General features: G+C 31.9%; 2 protein-coding genes across 5 annotated transcripts in view; one reads left to right on the forward strand and one right to left on the reverse strand.

Annotated features, from left to right (window-relative positions):
• Positions 1–246: 246 nt before the first annotated feature.
• On the forward strand, positions 247–17,602 carry LOC132917981 (uncharacterized). 4 transcript variants are annotated; one of them, XM_060979008.1, is made up of 4 exons: positions 247–875; positions 14,885–15,011; positions 16,151–16,452; positions 17,240–17,602. In XM_060979008.1, exons 1-4 carry the CDS (start codon positions 764–766, stop codon positions 17,374–17,376), a joined length of 678 nt encoding a protein of 225 aa, XP_060834991.1. In that variant the 5' UTR covers positions 247–763; the 3' UTR covers positions 17,377–17,602. The 4 variants fall into 4 exon arrangements, with proteins under 4 accessions (XP_060834991.1, XP_060834989.1, XP_060834988.1 ...); XM_060979006.1 differs by having other exon boundaries at positions 248–875; positions 16,145–16,452; XM_060979005.1 differs by lacking the exon at positions 247–875 and adding an exon at positions 11,158–11,479.
• Positions 17,591–18,282, reverse strand: part of LOC132917982 (uncharacterized) — a 56,784-nt gene continuing 56,092 nt past the window's right edge. The window contains exon 29 of the mRNA XM_060979009.1: positions 17,591–18,269. Within this exon, the coding sequence (XP_060834992.1) occupies positions 18,168–18,269 (102 nt within the window). The 3' untranslated portion in view covers positions 17,591–18,167. The remainder of the gene's footprint in view (positions 18,270–18,282) is intronic.

Consider the following 18,282-nt stretch of genomic DNA (forward strand, 5'->3'; position numbering starts at 1 on the left):
ACCATAATAATATAGTATAAAAAAAAAAAATAGTAGTATTATTATAGTATACGCTCGAGCGGTGGACCGATTCTATGCGGGCGGCGAGGCGCGCGGGAGAACGGTTGTGACCTCGCCACGGTCGGCGGCGGCGGTGATGTCGCGCGTATTTGCCACCAGGTGGCGTGCCGGTCGCGAGTCCCCGGCCCGACACCACCGCTGTCGCACCGTGCCGGGCGAAAACGCGTTTTTAAAAAACTCAATTCCGATCATTCCTGACATTCCGATCCGCGCTGTCGAAACCGCAGCACGCACACTCTCTCGCTCACACACACACATACACACGCAAACACATACACTGACACACACACTGTCATGAGCGGATATTATACACGCAGCGTAGAGCGCGAGCGCGCGCGCGCGCGCACGTATATGCCGCAGTGACGTTCCCCAGCCCCGCGGGACACCACAACCGAATCCGTTTGAGAACAGGTAAGTCCTCTGGTCGGGATCTCGTGCTCGTCGCGTAGTTAAACCTATTCATCAAAACTGCACTGTCGTTCGGTACAATAATAGTAGTATTGTCATTGTTATTGCCACTGTCATTTGTCGCCGACAATTATTTTTTCCGCGATCGTCGTACGATCATCATAATATTTCTACCTATATATTGTGGTGTATAACGTAACCATACGATCGACTTAATATTATACCACTAGCGCCGTCGCGTTGTTCATCTCGGTCGTCTCTCTGCAGCAGACGACGAAGACTACGACGCGCGAAAATGGAAAGCGAATCGCCGTTAGAAGTACTGTCCAGAGCGGCCACGATGTTGCACAGGGAGGAGACGGCGGCGGCGGCTGCTGCGGCCGTGGTGGAGTCGTCTTACGCCACCAGTGAGTACCTAACTATATCTGTATACCTACATGCATACTCAGACCATTCTTGTCGCACATCTCTGTCGATATCGTATCATTGTTGTTATTAAGTTATTCATGTATTTATATATGTATACAATATGTATCTATATCAATATTATGTACCGGCCCGAGCGATAAATATTATGTTATTCCGATAAAAACATGACGTCCTTTCGGCGAGTAGCGACTAGACGACATGCACGCGTGCTGTGGGTTTCCCCAGTTTTCAACGCCCGAGAAACGTGCGCGCGTATTGACGGAGTTGAACGCGGCTTACGGGGTCGCTGACGTATCGAGCGAAGGTTTTTATTATTTTTATTCACGGCATCCGACGACGACGAGCGCTCGCGCCGGTATCCCCGATCGTTATCGGTCGGGTCGATTTCTCCGGCGGGCCGTCGGTTGAGTTGCCTATGCCGCGCGCCCCGGCCGACCGATTCCCCCTATACGAGGCCAGAAAACTCCGACCGCCCTCGCCCTCACCCACGCCGTCGGTTTTTGCTACTAGGGTGTGATCCTACACTCGCGCCTGACTCGTTTTAGCTAAGCCTATTCAGAGTATCGCCATGGCGGAGAGCCCGTTATAGTATTTGCTAATGGTCCGTATAGTTTTCAATATAAACGATGTACCTACATTGTTGCATAATATTATTATTATATAATACATAGGCAAGTACTGGCTATTAAATGTAAATAATATGTGTAGTATTTCCACAGGAAGATAAGCAAATAGCAAGTTAAAAAAGTTTTTATTGATATGTGTTTTTTAATTTTTGTCTATGAAGACATTTTTTCTTGTAGAAAAAATTATTATCTAATTATCAACATAAAGGGATGTTTCTGGTAGCAAATTGGATCTAGTTGATACTTTTTGGAGATTAAAATTGAAAATAATCAGTAATTTAAAAATAATCTGAAAAAATTTAAAAAAAAAAATTTGAAAATTTGTAACATTTTGATATTATTACTAAAATAATTGCTTGTTATGACTTTTTTAAATTGTATTTTCGATAAACAAACACGTAACAATTTACACCTATTTAAATTCAATATTGTTGATGTCATACCTAATATAGCTGTCAATAAAAACAAATATTCTATAGCAGGTCATCGGTCAAATATTAATCAATAATGACAATAACATATTCACGTGGGAATGTATATACTTTTTATACAGGTATCTGTATCTATCTGTATGAGAATATTGACGATAACTAAATCAATTTCTTCAACATATAGTTTAATAATATGTCATATTATGTGTTTTGTGTTACATTACAAATACACGAAAATTATAAGTTGAATTGTTTTTCAATACGCAACGTAAATATAATATTTAAATTTTGATTTTAATAACTTTCGTTTTATGAAAAATAATCTATTATTTATTATTTTTATATTTCTGAACTTTGAAATTGTAATATCATTGTAATACAATCAAAAATAAAAATGATAAGTTTTTACAATAACTCAATATTCATCGATATCTATACGGCGTAAGTTGAACTAATTATTGCTAATAACATCCGATTATTCTGATTTATTGTACTTACCTATATTCTAATTTATTAAATACCTATGTATTTACATCATAGCCCATAGATACATAAGTACATTATTGTTATTAACTTTTGAATCTGTAATACTGAAAATTTAATTGAACAGTTATAGTAAAACACGTAAAAGTATCTATTCCCTCCTCCCCTAGGCCGTCAATAATAATGTTTTTGAATTACAATAAAATAATTGAAATCGTTATTTTTCGTAACTACATTTTCAAGGTAAAACTATTAAAATTAAAATGTTATACATTTTTAACTATTAAATAGTTAAAAATGTCTATGACAAATGTTATCTTTAAACCTTTGGGTTTTTAATATTTTTTAATTAAAAAAATGTATTGTATAAAAATTGTATTTTCCGAGCTTAAAAAATGTATCGATAAAAATTCATTTAAAATGTCTATATGTAGCATAAATTTAGTCTAAATATTTTGAAGTTCATCATGGGTAGAAAATAGTAATTATTTAAATAATAGTGAAATGTTTCAAGTTTCTATGATAATATTTTTTAATACCAATAAGGCAATAAATAACTATAATAAAATTACAAAAATCGCTAAGACTCTAAGAGGATAAATCATTATTACTTTTACACTTTGAATATCCAATGTAGTAAAAATGTGCATTTAAATACCTCGCACAAAATGTATGTGACTACATTAAACTCTCAAGTAGTCTTGTTCTAAAGTGTTGAAATTATAAAGTTTTAATTTTTTCACTACAAAATAATTTTCAAAGTTTCGTGATTTTAATGCATTTCTTGAAAATGTGATGTTTTAACACTTTATAATAAACATGTGTTGAAATTTCAAGCAATTTATTGATGCTTAAATTATTAGTTAGATATTTTAATATATATTATATATGTTGTTTGAAAATTTACTATTTAGCATTGCTCTATTATATTATATTTTGACTTGTTTTTCATTATAAATAGTTAAGTAGGTATAGGTTATAAACTTATAACTATAACTGTTAGAACTGTTTTAATTTTATTAAATTATAAAATATAGATTTTTATACATACGCAATTTCGTATAATATTAAACCTCAATTAAATAATCTTTGAATAACTAACAAACTAATAACTGTATAGATATTGTCATTTAGGATAGTCTTAATAACACTTAAACTGATTAGTGACTATTGTATAGTGTTGTCATTACCATTTTACCAAAACGTATAGTTAATACTAAATAAATAATAATTAATGTTTGTTTGTACGTAATAACAGTAGGAATTATGTAATTAAAATTTTTCAAAACACTGGTTTTGAGCAATTAAGTTGTAACTATAAATTTTACGCAAAACCAAATTAGTTAATTATAATCTATGTCTATCTGTTAATATTATTAGATAGAATTATTAATTTCAAAAATTGTTAAAACACTAGTGCATACATAATGGCGCATAACAATTTTAGTTTGTCCCAATAATTAATTAAATTTTTTTTAAATATTTAGGTACATCCAAGCTATAATTCATACAAATTATAATGCAAATTAAGCAATCGTGTATAGAATATACCTACCTATAAAGCATATAGTTCTATCAACTCTGTATTCTTATTAATATTGATTTTCATTATAAGTATTCGTACCTCTACAGCAAAAATACTTCAAGTTCTATTCATTATATTATTGTTGATAAACATAAATCGGTTAAAATGTTTACTTCAGTGACATATAGATTGCGTTGTGTTATTCAAAAATTAACATTAAACCGTTTGTAGAGGGGATACTGAACTTGTGTCAGATGGGACGGGGTCAGACTGTTAGAGCATTTAGCACTTATTGCAGCCGTCGAAGGACACGTTTTAATTTCGTTATTCTGTATTCAGTATTGTCTTATGTGTTGAGCAAAGACATGTACATTACATTAAACTACTTAACCACTGTGTTTAAATTTATTTAAAAATTATAAAAAAAAAAAAATGAAATTCTATTTTTTTTATTTTTTAAATAAATTATCTTAGATATTAGTAATACTTATTAGTTATTACACATAAGTACACTAAACAAACATTAATTATTATGGATTTAGCCATGTAGGATACAATCATATTAATCCCATATTTATGTATTATCTACTTTATTATAAGTAAAATTGGGCGTTATAGTTTAGATTTTAAAAGTTAATTAAAATATAAATAATGCTACTATGCTAGTAACACTAAAAAAAAAATGTTTTGACGCTAACTTTGTCTATTTATTAAGTTTTAATTTTCATCCTACATTTTCCTGTTTTTGTATTTGTAATTATTTTACTACTTAATTCAATATGTATATAGTACGTGATATACACATAATTTTACACAATATAATTTATTGATAATGGTAAATTTCAATCATTGGCGCTGTTAAACCAATGATTTTGTTTTATTATATAAACTAATAATATTGTATATCTAGACCTATTTTATACAACTAAAATTGCTTTTAGTTGTATTTAAAAAAATATTAATACTATGGTGTATACTTACACTGGAAGTGTTAAAATTACGTTAGTTGGTACTAATATCTTAATAATTCAATATTTTTTTTAAACTTATTTAGTAAAAATAGTATTTAATAAATAATAAATTTTGATAAAATTAAATAATATGATATTGACCATAGATCTGAAATAATATCACGGAATATACAATATCTAAATTTATATGAAAAAGTTTAATTTATCATATTGTTAGTAAAACTAGTACAAGTACACGATGACACGATGTAAACAATAACAGAACATGCAGGGTGTGAGAAGTGTGAGAACGTTTGTTTTACATCATAAGTAGTTATAATATGTTTTTAGTGATTGTTTCTGTACAGTTTAAGAAATTGACTTCTTTGTTATAATTTTTATTTTGATACGGTGTTATACTCTATAGGCAAATCGTAATAAATATAATGGTAAGTGTCGATGATTTTCAATTAGTTTTTTTTTTTATTTTCAATTCAGACGCTGGTAAGTGGTAACTGGTAATACAATAATACTTTATGATTCAAATTTATTTAATTGGCCCGATTTCTCTGGAAATACAAATGATTGCAGGTACTTGTCACGTCATTAAAACATCAATTGGTCACACTTAAAAAACCAAAATTGCCAACGATTTAATAAAAATATTTAACATTAATTAAATGTGACAAATTTTTTCATTAGTTTTTACTTTTTTTTGATTTTGTAATATTGTTATAAATTTATAATAGGCAAAATGTAGTTAAACTTCTACAATATAAATTCATTAATATTGTAATATCTACTATTAATTTCGATTTTGACAAAATTAATAATGGATAAGAATAATATAGTATAAAATATATTTAATATATTTACAAAAATACAAAATACGTATACATATATAAATATATAATTATTTGAACAATACATTTACGCAGTTACATATATACCAACATATTACATTTACATAAAAGAGAATTAATATGTATAACTTATTCTTAATTTCCAGTTCATACTATATATTATTTATTAATAATATATGTAGATATTATGTATAAATGTATAATTATTATGTTTGTATACGCTATACGTTATTAACACAAAATATCGTGAGAAATGAGAATATGATATTCCGAAATCCGAATATCCTAGTATTACGATATAAAAATTTAATCATTTTTATATTTAAAATTAAAAAATTAATTAATGATGTTAATTAAGTATATGTGATTTATTTAATTCAATTTCTAAAACATATTCAAATAAATCAAAACTAAAACTAAATTAAAAAATGATGATTTCTTAAAACCTAAGATCTATTACATATATTATAACTGTATGGTGTATGGATAAATAAAACTATAACTTCCTTTAAAAAAAAAAAAAAAAAACGTGAAACTGTAAAGTTTCCATGTTACTAAAATGGAAACTGTAGATATTACATATAGGATATAGGTACAGTGGATTCCGCTTAATGTGGGCACATCGGGACCAGCCCTGTTTGCCTACATTAAGCGGTTGCCCATAAAAACCGAAATTAGTTGAATTAATTATTTGTATTGGGACTAGACCATTTTGCCCATATTAACCGGTGCCCATTGTATATACATTTTAAAAAACTTAACAAAGTTATACCTAATGTTAATTCACCCCTTTCGAATTAACTGATATCTTTACATTTCAATAACTGGAGCTAGGTAATATAAAACTTACGATCTATAAAAGAACATTATTTGATGAAATAAATGAGATTATAATAAGCACGTCTATTATTCTAAAAAATATGTCATGTCAATTGTTAGTTACACTTGAATATTGGTGGATGTTTTCTTTGTTTTTTTTTTAGTCATTGTTTTATCTATTTTAATGATTACGAGACGGATAATAGTATTTCATCCTACAGTTTCCGATCGACCGGCTTTTCTCGGGTGAAAGCGTTAGAATATTCCGATGTAGCTGTTACGTTTTTTTTTTTTTGTTTGCACTCCCGGTAGTTATAACTGTTTTCTCGCTGATTTCCTCGGGGAGTAGCAATTTATGTGCGCCCACCGAGTACAGATTTTTCGCTGATTAACGATGACTATAATCTGTAAGTAAGAAAAAAAATGTAAAAAAAAAGAACTCAATCTAACGAAAATTACTGATTTCTAGGTTTTTAATATATATCAATTCAACCGGCTTATTCCTAACGTGATTTTTACTCGGATATATATTATACTGTGGGTTTGTAGTTGGTACAAATTTATAGCTTTCTAAAATATATGGTTTTTTTTTTATTTTTACAAAGGGCTACAAGTATTCGAAATATTTTGAGGTCAAAGCCTCGCGTATAGATAATATATATATATATATAAAATACAAAATAGAATGCCAAATATTTTGGTCTTTCCATTGTGGAAAATGTATGTGCTTAAAGTCTATGCCAAACAACTAAGACAATTATGTGTGTAAACGCCTACCCACTAACATAGTCGCCCTGTCTGTTTTCAAGTTTAAAAGTGCACGCCGCTACCTCCTGTGTAATAGGTACATATTCGCGCACGACGGCAAAAATATTTTGGACAAGTTCCAAATCATCGAAGAGATATTATAAACAAAATGTTTATACGCTGTATTACAATGCAGACAGTGTTTTGCTTAGTCACACACGCGAGGCCGTCAAGGAATATATAATATTGTTTATATTATTATCATTATTAAATCAATATCAATAACGTTTATGTAATTTAACTATTAAATAGATGTACCTACGACTTTATAGTGTGCTCCTGTTTTAAAAATTTTGAAAACTATAAAGCTATGAAAATAAAATGTACTAACTTCAATTTAATCATTCAATTTCAGTATTTTGAAATGTGTTTTGTCGATCCTTTAAACCAGGGGTCGGCAATTAATTTATATGGAGGGCCAGATATTTAAAAAAAAAAAAATTTCGAGGGCCAAAAAAATTTCAATATTAGTTTAATTTTTGTTATGAAGGGTAGGGGGAGTGATGCATAGGATGTATAGGAAAATTAAGAAAATTTTTGGCGGTCCATATTTTTTCCTTCCGCGGGCCGGACATGGCCCGCGGGCCGCCTATTGCCGACCCCTGCTTTAAACTATAGTTACTGTGTACTGTGTCAAATTCAGATTTGTTAAAAATAAACACATTTGTCTCACATGTGGTGGCTTTAATAGATTAATATTTAATTTTAATACACCCCCTAATCAATAATAATATATTTTTTTAGCTATATGGGTACATTTTCTTTTTTTTTTTAAATATTTTATTAAAAACTATTTTTAAATTATAAAATAACACCATTGAAGAATTGAATATATTGAACATTGAATAATGTACACAATTGAAATTTATGACAATAGAATAAATTAATATAATTTAAAAATAGCACACATTTTTTTCGGACAAGAGATAAGTATTGTATGTTTGACATCTCTAATTTTAAGTTCAGCAAAATTGCTCTGTATTATGTTGCCTTTATATTCCTTTAAAATGATTCACTCATTAGTCATGTCTATTAGCGTTTTCTTCGTATTTATCTATTAGAGAATAACGATACCACAGCTTAAAATTTAAATTATACTTATTTTCATTACAAGAAATAATTAAGCCCATTATTGTTATTTTTTAATTACAAAAATAATTATATTTAATAATATATAATTATAGGTATGTATAATGTATGGATTGTATGGTTACATTTTAATCCTCTTACATTTTAAGTTCTTAACCGATTACGAATAAAAATAGTAATCATTTAAAAATATTTAGCTCTAATGATACGAAGTTAAACAAACATAACTTAAATTCCTAGTCAATAATTTAGTAAATATGAATATATCCTTGCGGGAATTCTTCTATTGATTCGATTATTTTTATATTAATATATTATCTACTTACATTATTTTCTTGAACATATAAATTGAATTAATCGCGCGTATTTTCATAATGTTGAAATTAGTAACTTGTTAAAAAAATAATACCCAACTATTAAACTTAAATAATAATTAATGAGGATTTATTATATTTATATTTATATTATACGCATACGACACTCTTTCTCAGACACATACACACATTACATGTAACGTGGGTTATTTATTGTAGGTATATTCGCATCACATTAGTTTGTAGTTCATTACACATAGATCGTGCGTTAATTATTAAAATAGGTATCAATTTTGGAGCTTGATCCCGATAATTTTATATTGATATATAGTACTACAGTATACCTTAATTTAGGTACGTATTTTATCTTGTGGCCTGTGGACACTTGCAAATTTGCATCAATTATTGTATTGTTGATGCATAGAATTTAATATTTATTCATTATTGGTCAAAGTGTTCCATACGTATATAAGAGTAATAATTACTTACCTATAAATTATATAGTTAATAAATAGATACATAATGAGTGGTGACCAATAGTTATAAACTTCAACTAACGACTTTGTTGTTGTTTTCTTGGAACTTGAAATTAATGAATGGATCTTACATTTACGTGATTTATTAAAAACGTTAGTCAATTAAACAATCGTTAGTTTTATATTAAGCAAATCTTTGCGTTAACGAAAAAATAACTCTAATTATAGGATTTTAGAACAATATAGACAGGTATGACATTATTTGTATTAATGTATAATTATTAATTATAGTATTAAACTTTGCACAAATATGATGTTCTTATGTGATTCGCGCATAGAGTAAAACGATCGAAAATTGATAAATATATACTATATACCTATACACATAATATTACGTTACCTTAAATCGTTTCTCGTCAATTTGCTTATTAGTTATGTCATTATGTGTGTATTTATGTGACCTTATCCTATTTGTGTCTGACGTCTGTGCCGATGAACAGCATTAAAATATTTCCGTATATTATAATATATATCGTGTATAGCTGTATAGGGTGCCTAATAGAGTGTTACTGTGTCAGTGTATGTACATTACAACTCTCATTATTTTTAATACAATTTTATTAATATCGGACGTCGTTACAGGTCTTATGATTGCTGTTATAGACAACCGCGGAAGAATTCTTCGGTTATTGTAAAATATGTTCGTCAAGCTCTGTTGGAAATATATGGAAATGTATCCCATTTCCATAATATTATTATTATATATTTTTCGCCCGAAGCGTTCAAAAACTACGTTTTCCGATCGTCTGTTCTTTGCGCCGAATACGTACGTATATTACGTGTACCTTATTTTATAATGTTATATAATATATCGGACGTCCACGTCTCGATTGTAAAAATCTCTGGGCGTTGTATACCACTATAGCAGTTATACACACGCACAAAGAGCTAACAAGTACGCGTTTCCGAATTTGGTTCCCACACTGATTTACGATGACGACGCGGACCACCTTATCTTAATCGTATTTTGCTACCGTCGCTACCGCGTAACCCGTACGACTAATAAACGTATATATTATAATAACATAGTACATCGCGTGTACACGACGGTTGCCTGGGGCTCCGTGGCGCAGGTACCATCGGACTCGGTGATGGTAGTCGGTCCATTGCGCTTAGTGCTGTCCGGAGCTCTTAACTCGTGGTGTATACTGGTCATCAACACACCACTTAATTGTCTTATTTTGTGATATGATATTACCTACAACAACAACAACAACAACAACAACAATAATAATAATAATAATAATAACAAGCCGCAGCGTGCGTATCTTTTATTATATTTTAATCCCGAGTGTTATTATTGTCGTCGTCGTCGTCGTTGTTGTTGTTGTTTGTCGTTCCCGTTCGAGAGGGGAGGAAGACGATTTATAATAATATATAATAACACGGTAGAATATTATAATAATATAACATTTCTATACGGTCGCGAGCGTGTGTGTGTCTTATAAACGCGTATACGTGTACGAGAATGATGTATGTACATAATAAATGGGTACGTTTAAGCCGGAGGCGTTGTAGTTTCCGGTGAACCCTTTTTACATTATTTATCGTGCGTGTGTGCGCGCACCTGTGGAGCACGGGTCGGGGTGCCCATTAATGAATACGGCGGAGGACGCGTTCGCGTTGTACTAGCGCGAGCCCGCGCGGGCCCTCTGCGCCCGGCCGAACGCCGCACGAACGCTTCCTGGCCGTAGCGGCGTGCAACCGGTTTCCCGCAGCCGCACCATGAATGAACCACGGCGGCGGTGGCGGCGCGGACAATCTTTAAAAGCGGCGGCGGCGGCGCGACGACGACGACGACGACGCCACCGCCGACGAGCCGCAGCCGCCATTCATCGTTCGCGACGCGCACGGCTCTGACACGCTCTGTCTACGCCAACGGATTGTCACACACTATTACTGTTTCTTGTATAATTATTCGGTTTGTCGTTTTGGTTTCTCGTGTTTTTCGGTTACGATCTATCGGTCGTCCGTTCCATAATATTATAGTATACGCGATAGATCAGGTTATGAGCCTGTGCGTCATGTTCTCAAGATACGAACAACACAATCGGCACCGGGACGGTCGGAACAACAAGGCGGACCGGACCAGACACCTTTGGCAGCCGTGGGTAGAGAGGGCTGTTGACTACTTTGACGGTGAGAAAAGGATCACGCGATTTTTTGATGATTTTATAATTCCTATATATTGTATACTAAGTATTATTGTTTACGCGTTATGTATCGTATGAAAGTGAGTATAGAACGCCACAACTCGAAATGCCGAGGGAGCTAAGAAAATTCAAAGTTTTTGACTTTTGAGCTGTGTCGAAGTTCTTACTTAATTGCTGTTTATGTACATATTCGATGTCGCGTGATGCACGCGCTTTATTGTTGTAACGGGTGATATACCTATTTCGTTGTGCAACACAATTATGTCACATAATATCACATTATTGTGCGTGCTATTGTACCTATTATTATATTTTTGAAATTAATCGATCGCCTTAAGTAATAGTTTCGTTAATAGGGTTCTTTCTGCACACACTGGCTTTTTAATTTATTAGACGAGACCGTCATAATATATAATATGATCTTTTTCGTACGTCTGCTTGTGTTTTCGATGTTGAAATCGCAATTTATTTTCAACACAGTGTCATATTATTGTAGAATGGACAATGAGTGTTAGGTATATAGGTAGTTGGAGTCTAACAACTAACCTGGTTACGATAGTAATTTTTCATTGATGGAAAATTAATTTCTGACTGTTGAAATCTACTCATTGACGAATATTGTGTATGCTACTGCGCTACAATCAGGATAAGTAATTAATGTAATGTAACAATTCGGCCTACTACAATGAGTGACGCCAAGTACACTTTTTGTCCTCGATTTAGTAGTTTATTTAAATTTACAAGACGTGAAAATTGAAATTATGAATATCAAATTGTCGACATTATGTCAAGTTACATCGTTATAATAATGGTCTGGTGTTTGTTTCTCGGATAATATTATTTTAACTGTTGGAAAACAATAAATTTTTAAATTGTAAACACGAGTGTATTGTACACGCACGTGAAAATATTTTCAATAATCGTACACAAAGTTCACTTTCAACTCAATTTATGCAAATTAAATTCATTGTAATTACACACTTTAACGTTTAAGTCTTTAGTAATCCAATTAGGCGTTTGGTCGAACGGGTATTGTGGTGCAAACTCATATTCAATATGTTTTACGTACCTACAAATAATAAACTATAATATTTGTAAAATGTGTGTGATTTAAAGTGTTAAACTATGAACCCGATTTCAATTAAAATACATAATATATGTTGTTATTCACTTGTACCAGACAATGTTTCTTTAATATGGTAAAATATCAAAAGGGATGATTCTATTGTATACCAAAAATTAATTCATTCCCCATCCTATGGGCGTGTACCTATCTAACTAGTTGTACTGAGAGTTTCTTTATACTATGGACGACTGTCTAATGTTGCGTGATAATCAGATTATTCAGATTATAAAATATATTGTTATAATAACGTTTGAATATTATACATTCATCAACATTATATATGATTCAATTCTTGAATTATTGAACCGGGTAGTTAAACAATTTCAATTATACTTTACAATAAATATAGATACATATGCCTATATCATACTCGCGTGAAATTAATGATACATTTATTGCACTTTAATACATATAAAGAAATACAAATATCTGTACTTAATTGAAGTATTAATCGTTCTTATAACAGTCGAAAAAACGTCAATTCGCGTGTTACAATGATCGATAACTCTTAATTTAGTCCTATAAAGAAGCGTTAAAAATACAATTGAACAAAATAACGATATACAATTACGGTTATTAATTATTTGAAACGGTAAAAATTGAAATAAAATAATTTGTTTATACGATTTATATTTCTTTTCCTTGTTCACACTATAACAGTAGTGTAATGTAGAAACTGGAATTTGCAATATGAGGTTAGATTAAGTTTTTTTAAAGTTTACGTTTAATATTGTTAATTGGTATAATATGTGTATATTTTAATAATCAATTCCGATGAATTGATGCAATGGATAATCTCCGTATGTATGTATGTATGTATGTATGTATGTATATATATATAAGTATTTATATAAAGTATAGTATAGCACTATGTGTGCATAATCCTTGTGTTTAATAAACGTTATCAATTATAATTTATTGCGATAGTTGTTTGAATTAATAATTGTGCTGCACAGCCGACGAATTGGTCATTCGATTTCAAAGAAATCTATTGTTTATAGCAAATTATAAACTGACGTAAAAAAAAAAAATCAATAAATTTGTTTTTATTTTCGATAATTGGTTCAATGACAGGTTGTATATACAAATTATCCAATACACGAGAGCTGTGGACTATATATTATACAACTTTGAAATAAAATAACATAAGTTCTTCTTAGATTAACGCGAGTCATCTGGTGTAGCGTTCAACACGCTATGTTTGAAAGACGATGGCGTTATACACTTATATTATAATGACAATAATAATATTTAATATTATTGTAATATATATTTAATGTTAATCACGAACAGGAAACGTGCACTTTGTTCGTATGCCAAGTGTGCGTGTATATTATGGTCGTCGTCGTCCTTCCGTTCTCCTGCGTCGGCCCGGACGGGAAAACGGATATAATATAACGACAACAACCATAATAATGTAGTAAGACTACGTGTGTATATCATATAATAGTGATGTACCTGTATACATACACACACCGGACACACAACACTCATCGGTATACCATATATTGTACATGGACAGTATTCACGTATATATAGTTTGTATTATTCATGCATAGTGGAGAACAAATATAAAGCGTATAGCTAGACCATATAAGAATAGTATTGAGGATTTTACGGTTGGTCGCTATTAAACCGTAATAATCAAATAAAAATATAATATTCAATCAAATCGTTAAATCCTCCACAGACTGTACACTCTGACACCTTATGTACACGGGTGTAATATGCGGGAGTGCGGGATATACCTACCAGCTACACGTGACGTGTTAAGATATACAAAATAATAATATATGTATGTTTAAAAAATTGTATTGGTGCTGCAACACCAGCTGTCGTCGACAACTCCTCTAGCGTTAATTTTTTTACATCATAATTGACATTATGTCGGGTTGCATTACGTAGGTGTGAATATGATGTGCGGGGCGCGGCGTAACAGTGCGGGAAATCTCAAGAACGCTAGGAATTCAGCAAGAATCCTGCAGATATAATAATAATGCTATATGTATTTTCAAGATATTTATCGTTTATATGTAGGGTTTTGGTACGCCACCGCGTGTCGTATTACCGTGGATGTTGATGGTACATTTTGTATTATTATTATTATTATTATTTACCATTATTTAAAACCGGTTGGATTAAAAACGCATAAATTCTGAATACTGAATGATACGGCTACAGTTTAACAGCACACATGATATACGATTAGATTTCGTCCGGTTACGTATAGAATTTTTCTGAATATGATTTATTCGTTTTGTGCAGATCATTCGAGGGCGCTGTCGCTGAGATGTTCGGCGATGGAGGGAACCGTCGGAACTGTTGGAAAATGGAAAAGAGAGAGAAGACACAGGGCCGTCAGCACATCACCCGTATCGCCCACTCCACCGCCGTAAGTATACCTAAATCTACCGATAATATACTCATACTCATCCGGGTGATCGGGTCGTAGCCTGCACGGGGTGCAGACGGGAAAACTCGAATATCCTCTATTTATGGTGAAGTGGAAGGACAAAAAAATGAGAGCTACTATAATACTATAATAGGTTCTAAAAGTTTAAAGTAATATCTTAATAATATGCACTGTCGCATTCCAGATAAAAACCTTTAAAATATTTGTTTTATATATAATTCCATTAAAACTAATAAAAAATGCTTAATCTCAAAAACATTACATATTCCTCAAAATAATATGTCAAGTATTTAATTAGTAATTACAAACAAGTTTTGAATATTTTAAATTATTAGTTTTTTATCATATAAATTTATTTTTTGTTAACAAGAAAAATTCTCAAATAGCCCAAGAAATGATCAAATATAGGTTAAATATTCAGTTATCTTTAAAATATGTTCAAATATGCAGAATACATTTTTCGCTATACAAATTCTATGTATAGCTCAACAAATTTCTAACATTTCTTACCCCGGCTAAGCAGCAAAACCCAATAAATACATCTATTATTCTCTACATGTATTACCATTACATATTTACATTACTTAAATATTATCTATATGAAAGCATATAACTATACTGTAGTGTAGCCTGATGATTATACAAACATAAAACAAAAATTATAAAATGTGTAGTATGTAGCAAACAAATGATACAACGTATACAATAGTGTATAACCCAAGAATGAAAAAATAATATAAAATTCTCGACGTATCTAGTGTTACAAAGGCATTAGTTATATTATCAACGTTGAAGCGGTAGCGACATTCAAACATAATATAGTTTCAACTTTCCACTCCCCGCAGGGTTCAGGGCTATCTATACTACAGTATGGGAGATAAAATAAAATATCTGAAATCGCTGCACTATTGAACCGGTTTATGCGGTATCTCGTGTTACTGAGTGGCCTTCGGAATATTATGGACAGTAAGGCACAGAGGATTTTCCTTCGTAGGGGCATTTTTCAAAAATAAATTTCATGAAGGAGACATTTTTGCTCTCACTCCCGGGTGTGCTACACGACATTGGTTACCTGCAGTGTTGCATTCGACCACGATTAATATATTATATAGTTTCAGAAACTCTCAAGAACCACTGGACATGACGACGACGGCCGGTTCCAGGGCGATGCCCAAAGAACGGGCTTCGGTGATCATGACGTCGCCGGCCACCGGACACAGGACACTGTCAGCAGCGACGGCGACAGGCGGCATTAGCGACCCAGTCATCGACGAACATTTCAGGCGGTCTTTGGGAAAAGACTATATAAGCGTGTTCGCGCCGGCCGTCGCGCAACGACAACAGCAACAGGCTCCGGCTACAGCTGCCGCCGCACCATCGACTGACGGTGACGACGACGACGACGACGCGGGATTATCAGGTATACCTTAAAGTTATTATACCTGCATCATGGCTATATGCCTTTTGTGCACGGTGCCCCGGCCCAGTTATATCGATTATTGAGCTTACCGACTCTTATAGAGTATAGACCAGAGGTTCCCAACCTTTTTTGACTCACGGCGCCCTTATAGTCATTTTCTAAAAATCCGGAGGCACCCTATGCTTTATGGCCTACGATATAGACTAAAAACATATTTCAAATAATTTCGCAGCACCTGGGTTGAGAATCTCTACTATGGACAATATAAAATTGTTATTGTCGTCAGATATTTATCTTTCTAATTGGTTCATTACACAGTACAATACATATACATATGCATATGTACATCGTACACGCGGTACCTGGATGTACAATATTGTCATTTGTTTTCATTATTTTTAAAATCGTTATTTCGTAATATAAATTGTAATTTTGTACAACTATACTGCTATAGTCTATCAACTTTAAAATGTAGTTTTGAACGCAGTTGGTGAATTTGATGAAATTGTAACTTGTAAGTGCAATTTAGAAACTACTCCCGCTCACCCCCACCCCTGGATCAAGATTCAGATATTACAACCATTAGGGACACGTATTTAAGTCGGGAGCACAGTTTGATAATACTGTATAATTAATCGGACAAAGATAGCGAAGAAGAAACGATTAAATCGCGTTCTGACTACAAAATAACTCTACTACACAAGACACAACTATGCACAATAATATTATAACATATACGTTACAAGTGTTGCAAAAATTAATAATAAAAAAAATATATGATTTTCAGCGGTTGACGATCATTTTGCCAAAGCTCTGGGTGACACGTGGGTAAAGCTGCAAAAAGAAGAATACCAAAAAAAGAGAAAAGAGACGGCGACCGCCGCCACTGATGGCAGGCAAAAAGTGAACGTATACGCGGCGTGAGGGAGAAAACCAACCGGAAAAACAGAACAAAATATGAGATAATTTTAGGGGATTTGTGTTATATTTATATTATAAGTGCAGCAGGAACGGCCGGATGTGCGCCCGGCTTCGGGGCGGTGGGCTAAACTGTGTAGACTATTATTTTATGTATATGATTTATTCTTTGTACACTTTAAACTTTGTAAATAATAATAATAATAATAAAAAAAACAAGTATTTATGAAAATGTTTTTATTGAAAAGTATCAAATGTTATTATTAATTTACAGAGAAATGTGCCCATAAACCTTTGGAAATAATCGAATCTTTGATTATTCAACAACGAAAAACATTTAAAATTATAAAATTGAAAGAAAAAATTAATTAATTTCAACAATATATAAATATATAAAATGTTTTTTTTAAATCCTAATAAGAATTATTTGTCGATTTATATTCGTTTGATTGTCGATCAAACGAACCACGAGTAACAGCAGTAAATAAAAATCTGTGATATTTTTATCAACGACAAAAAAAAAATAATAATAATAAAAACAAATATACTTATAGAGGTAATAATAAGCTCACTTTTGTTTGCAGATCACAATATTTAAAATTACGCATGGTTTTCTTAATATAGGTAGTACATGGTTAACCTTACCACGAGTACTTATATTATTTTTATAATATATAACTACTACATTTCTCTGTAGGTTATATAATTTCAATAAATCAATAAAATTGTCTTTTAACTAAATATTAATTATGTACAAACATGCGTATATATCGGACGAGCTACAAATTAAAAACGCATCACACGAGAGTTAGTAATTTGGCGTCAATCAGCGGTTGGTATGCAATTTCTTCTTTGCTGTTATACAACTCCACGCCGACGATGTCGTTGTCCGAATCGCTCTGTAAATCAAAT

This window comes from Rhopalosiphum padi, chromosome 1, assembly GCF_020882245.1.
Source record: "Rhopalosiphum padi isolate XX-2018 chromosome 1, ASM2088224v1, whole genome shotgun sequence".
NCBI lineage: Eukaryota > Metazoa > Arthropoda > Insecta > Hemiptera > Aphididae > Rhopalosiphum > Rhopalosiphum padi.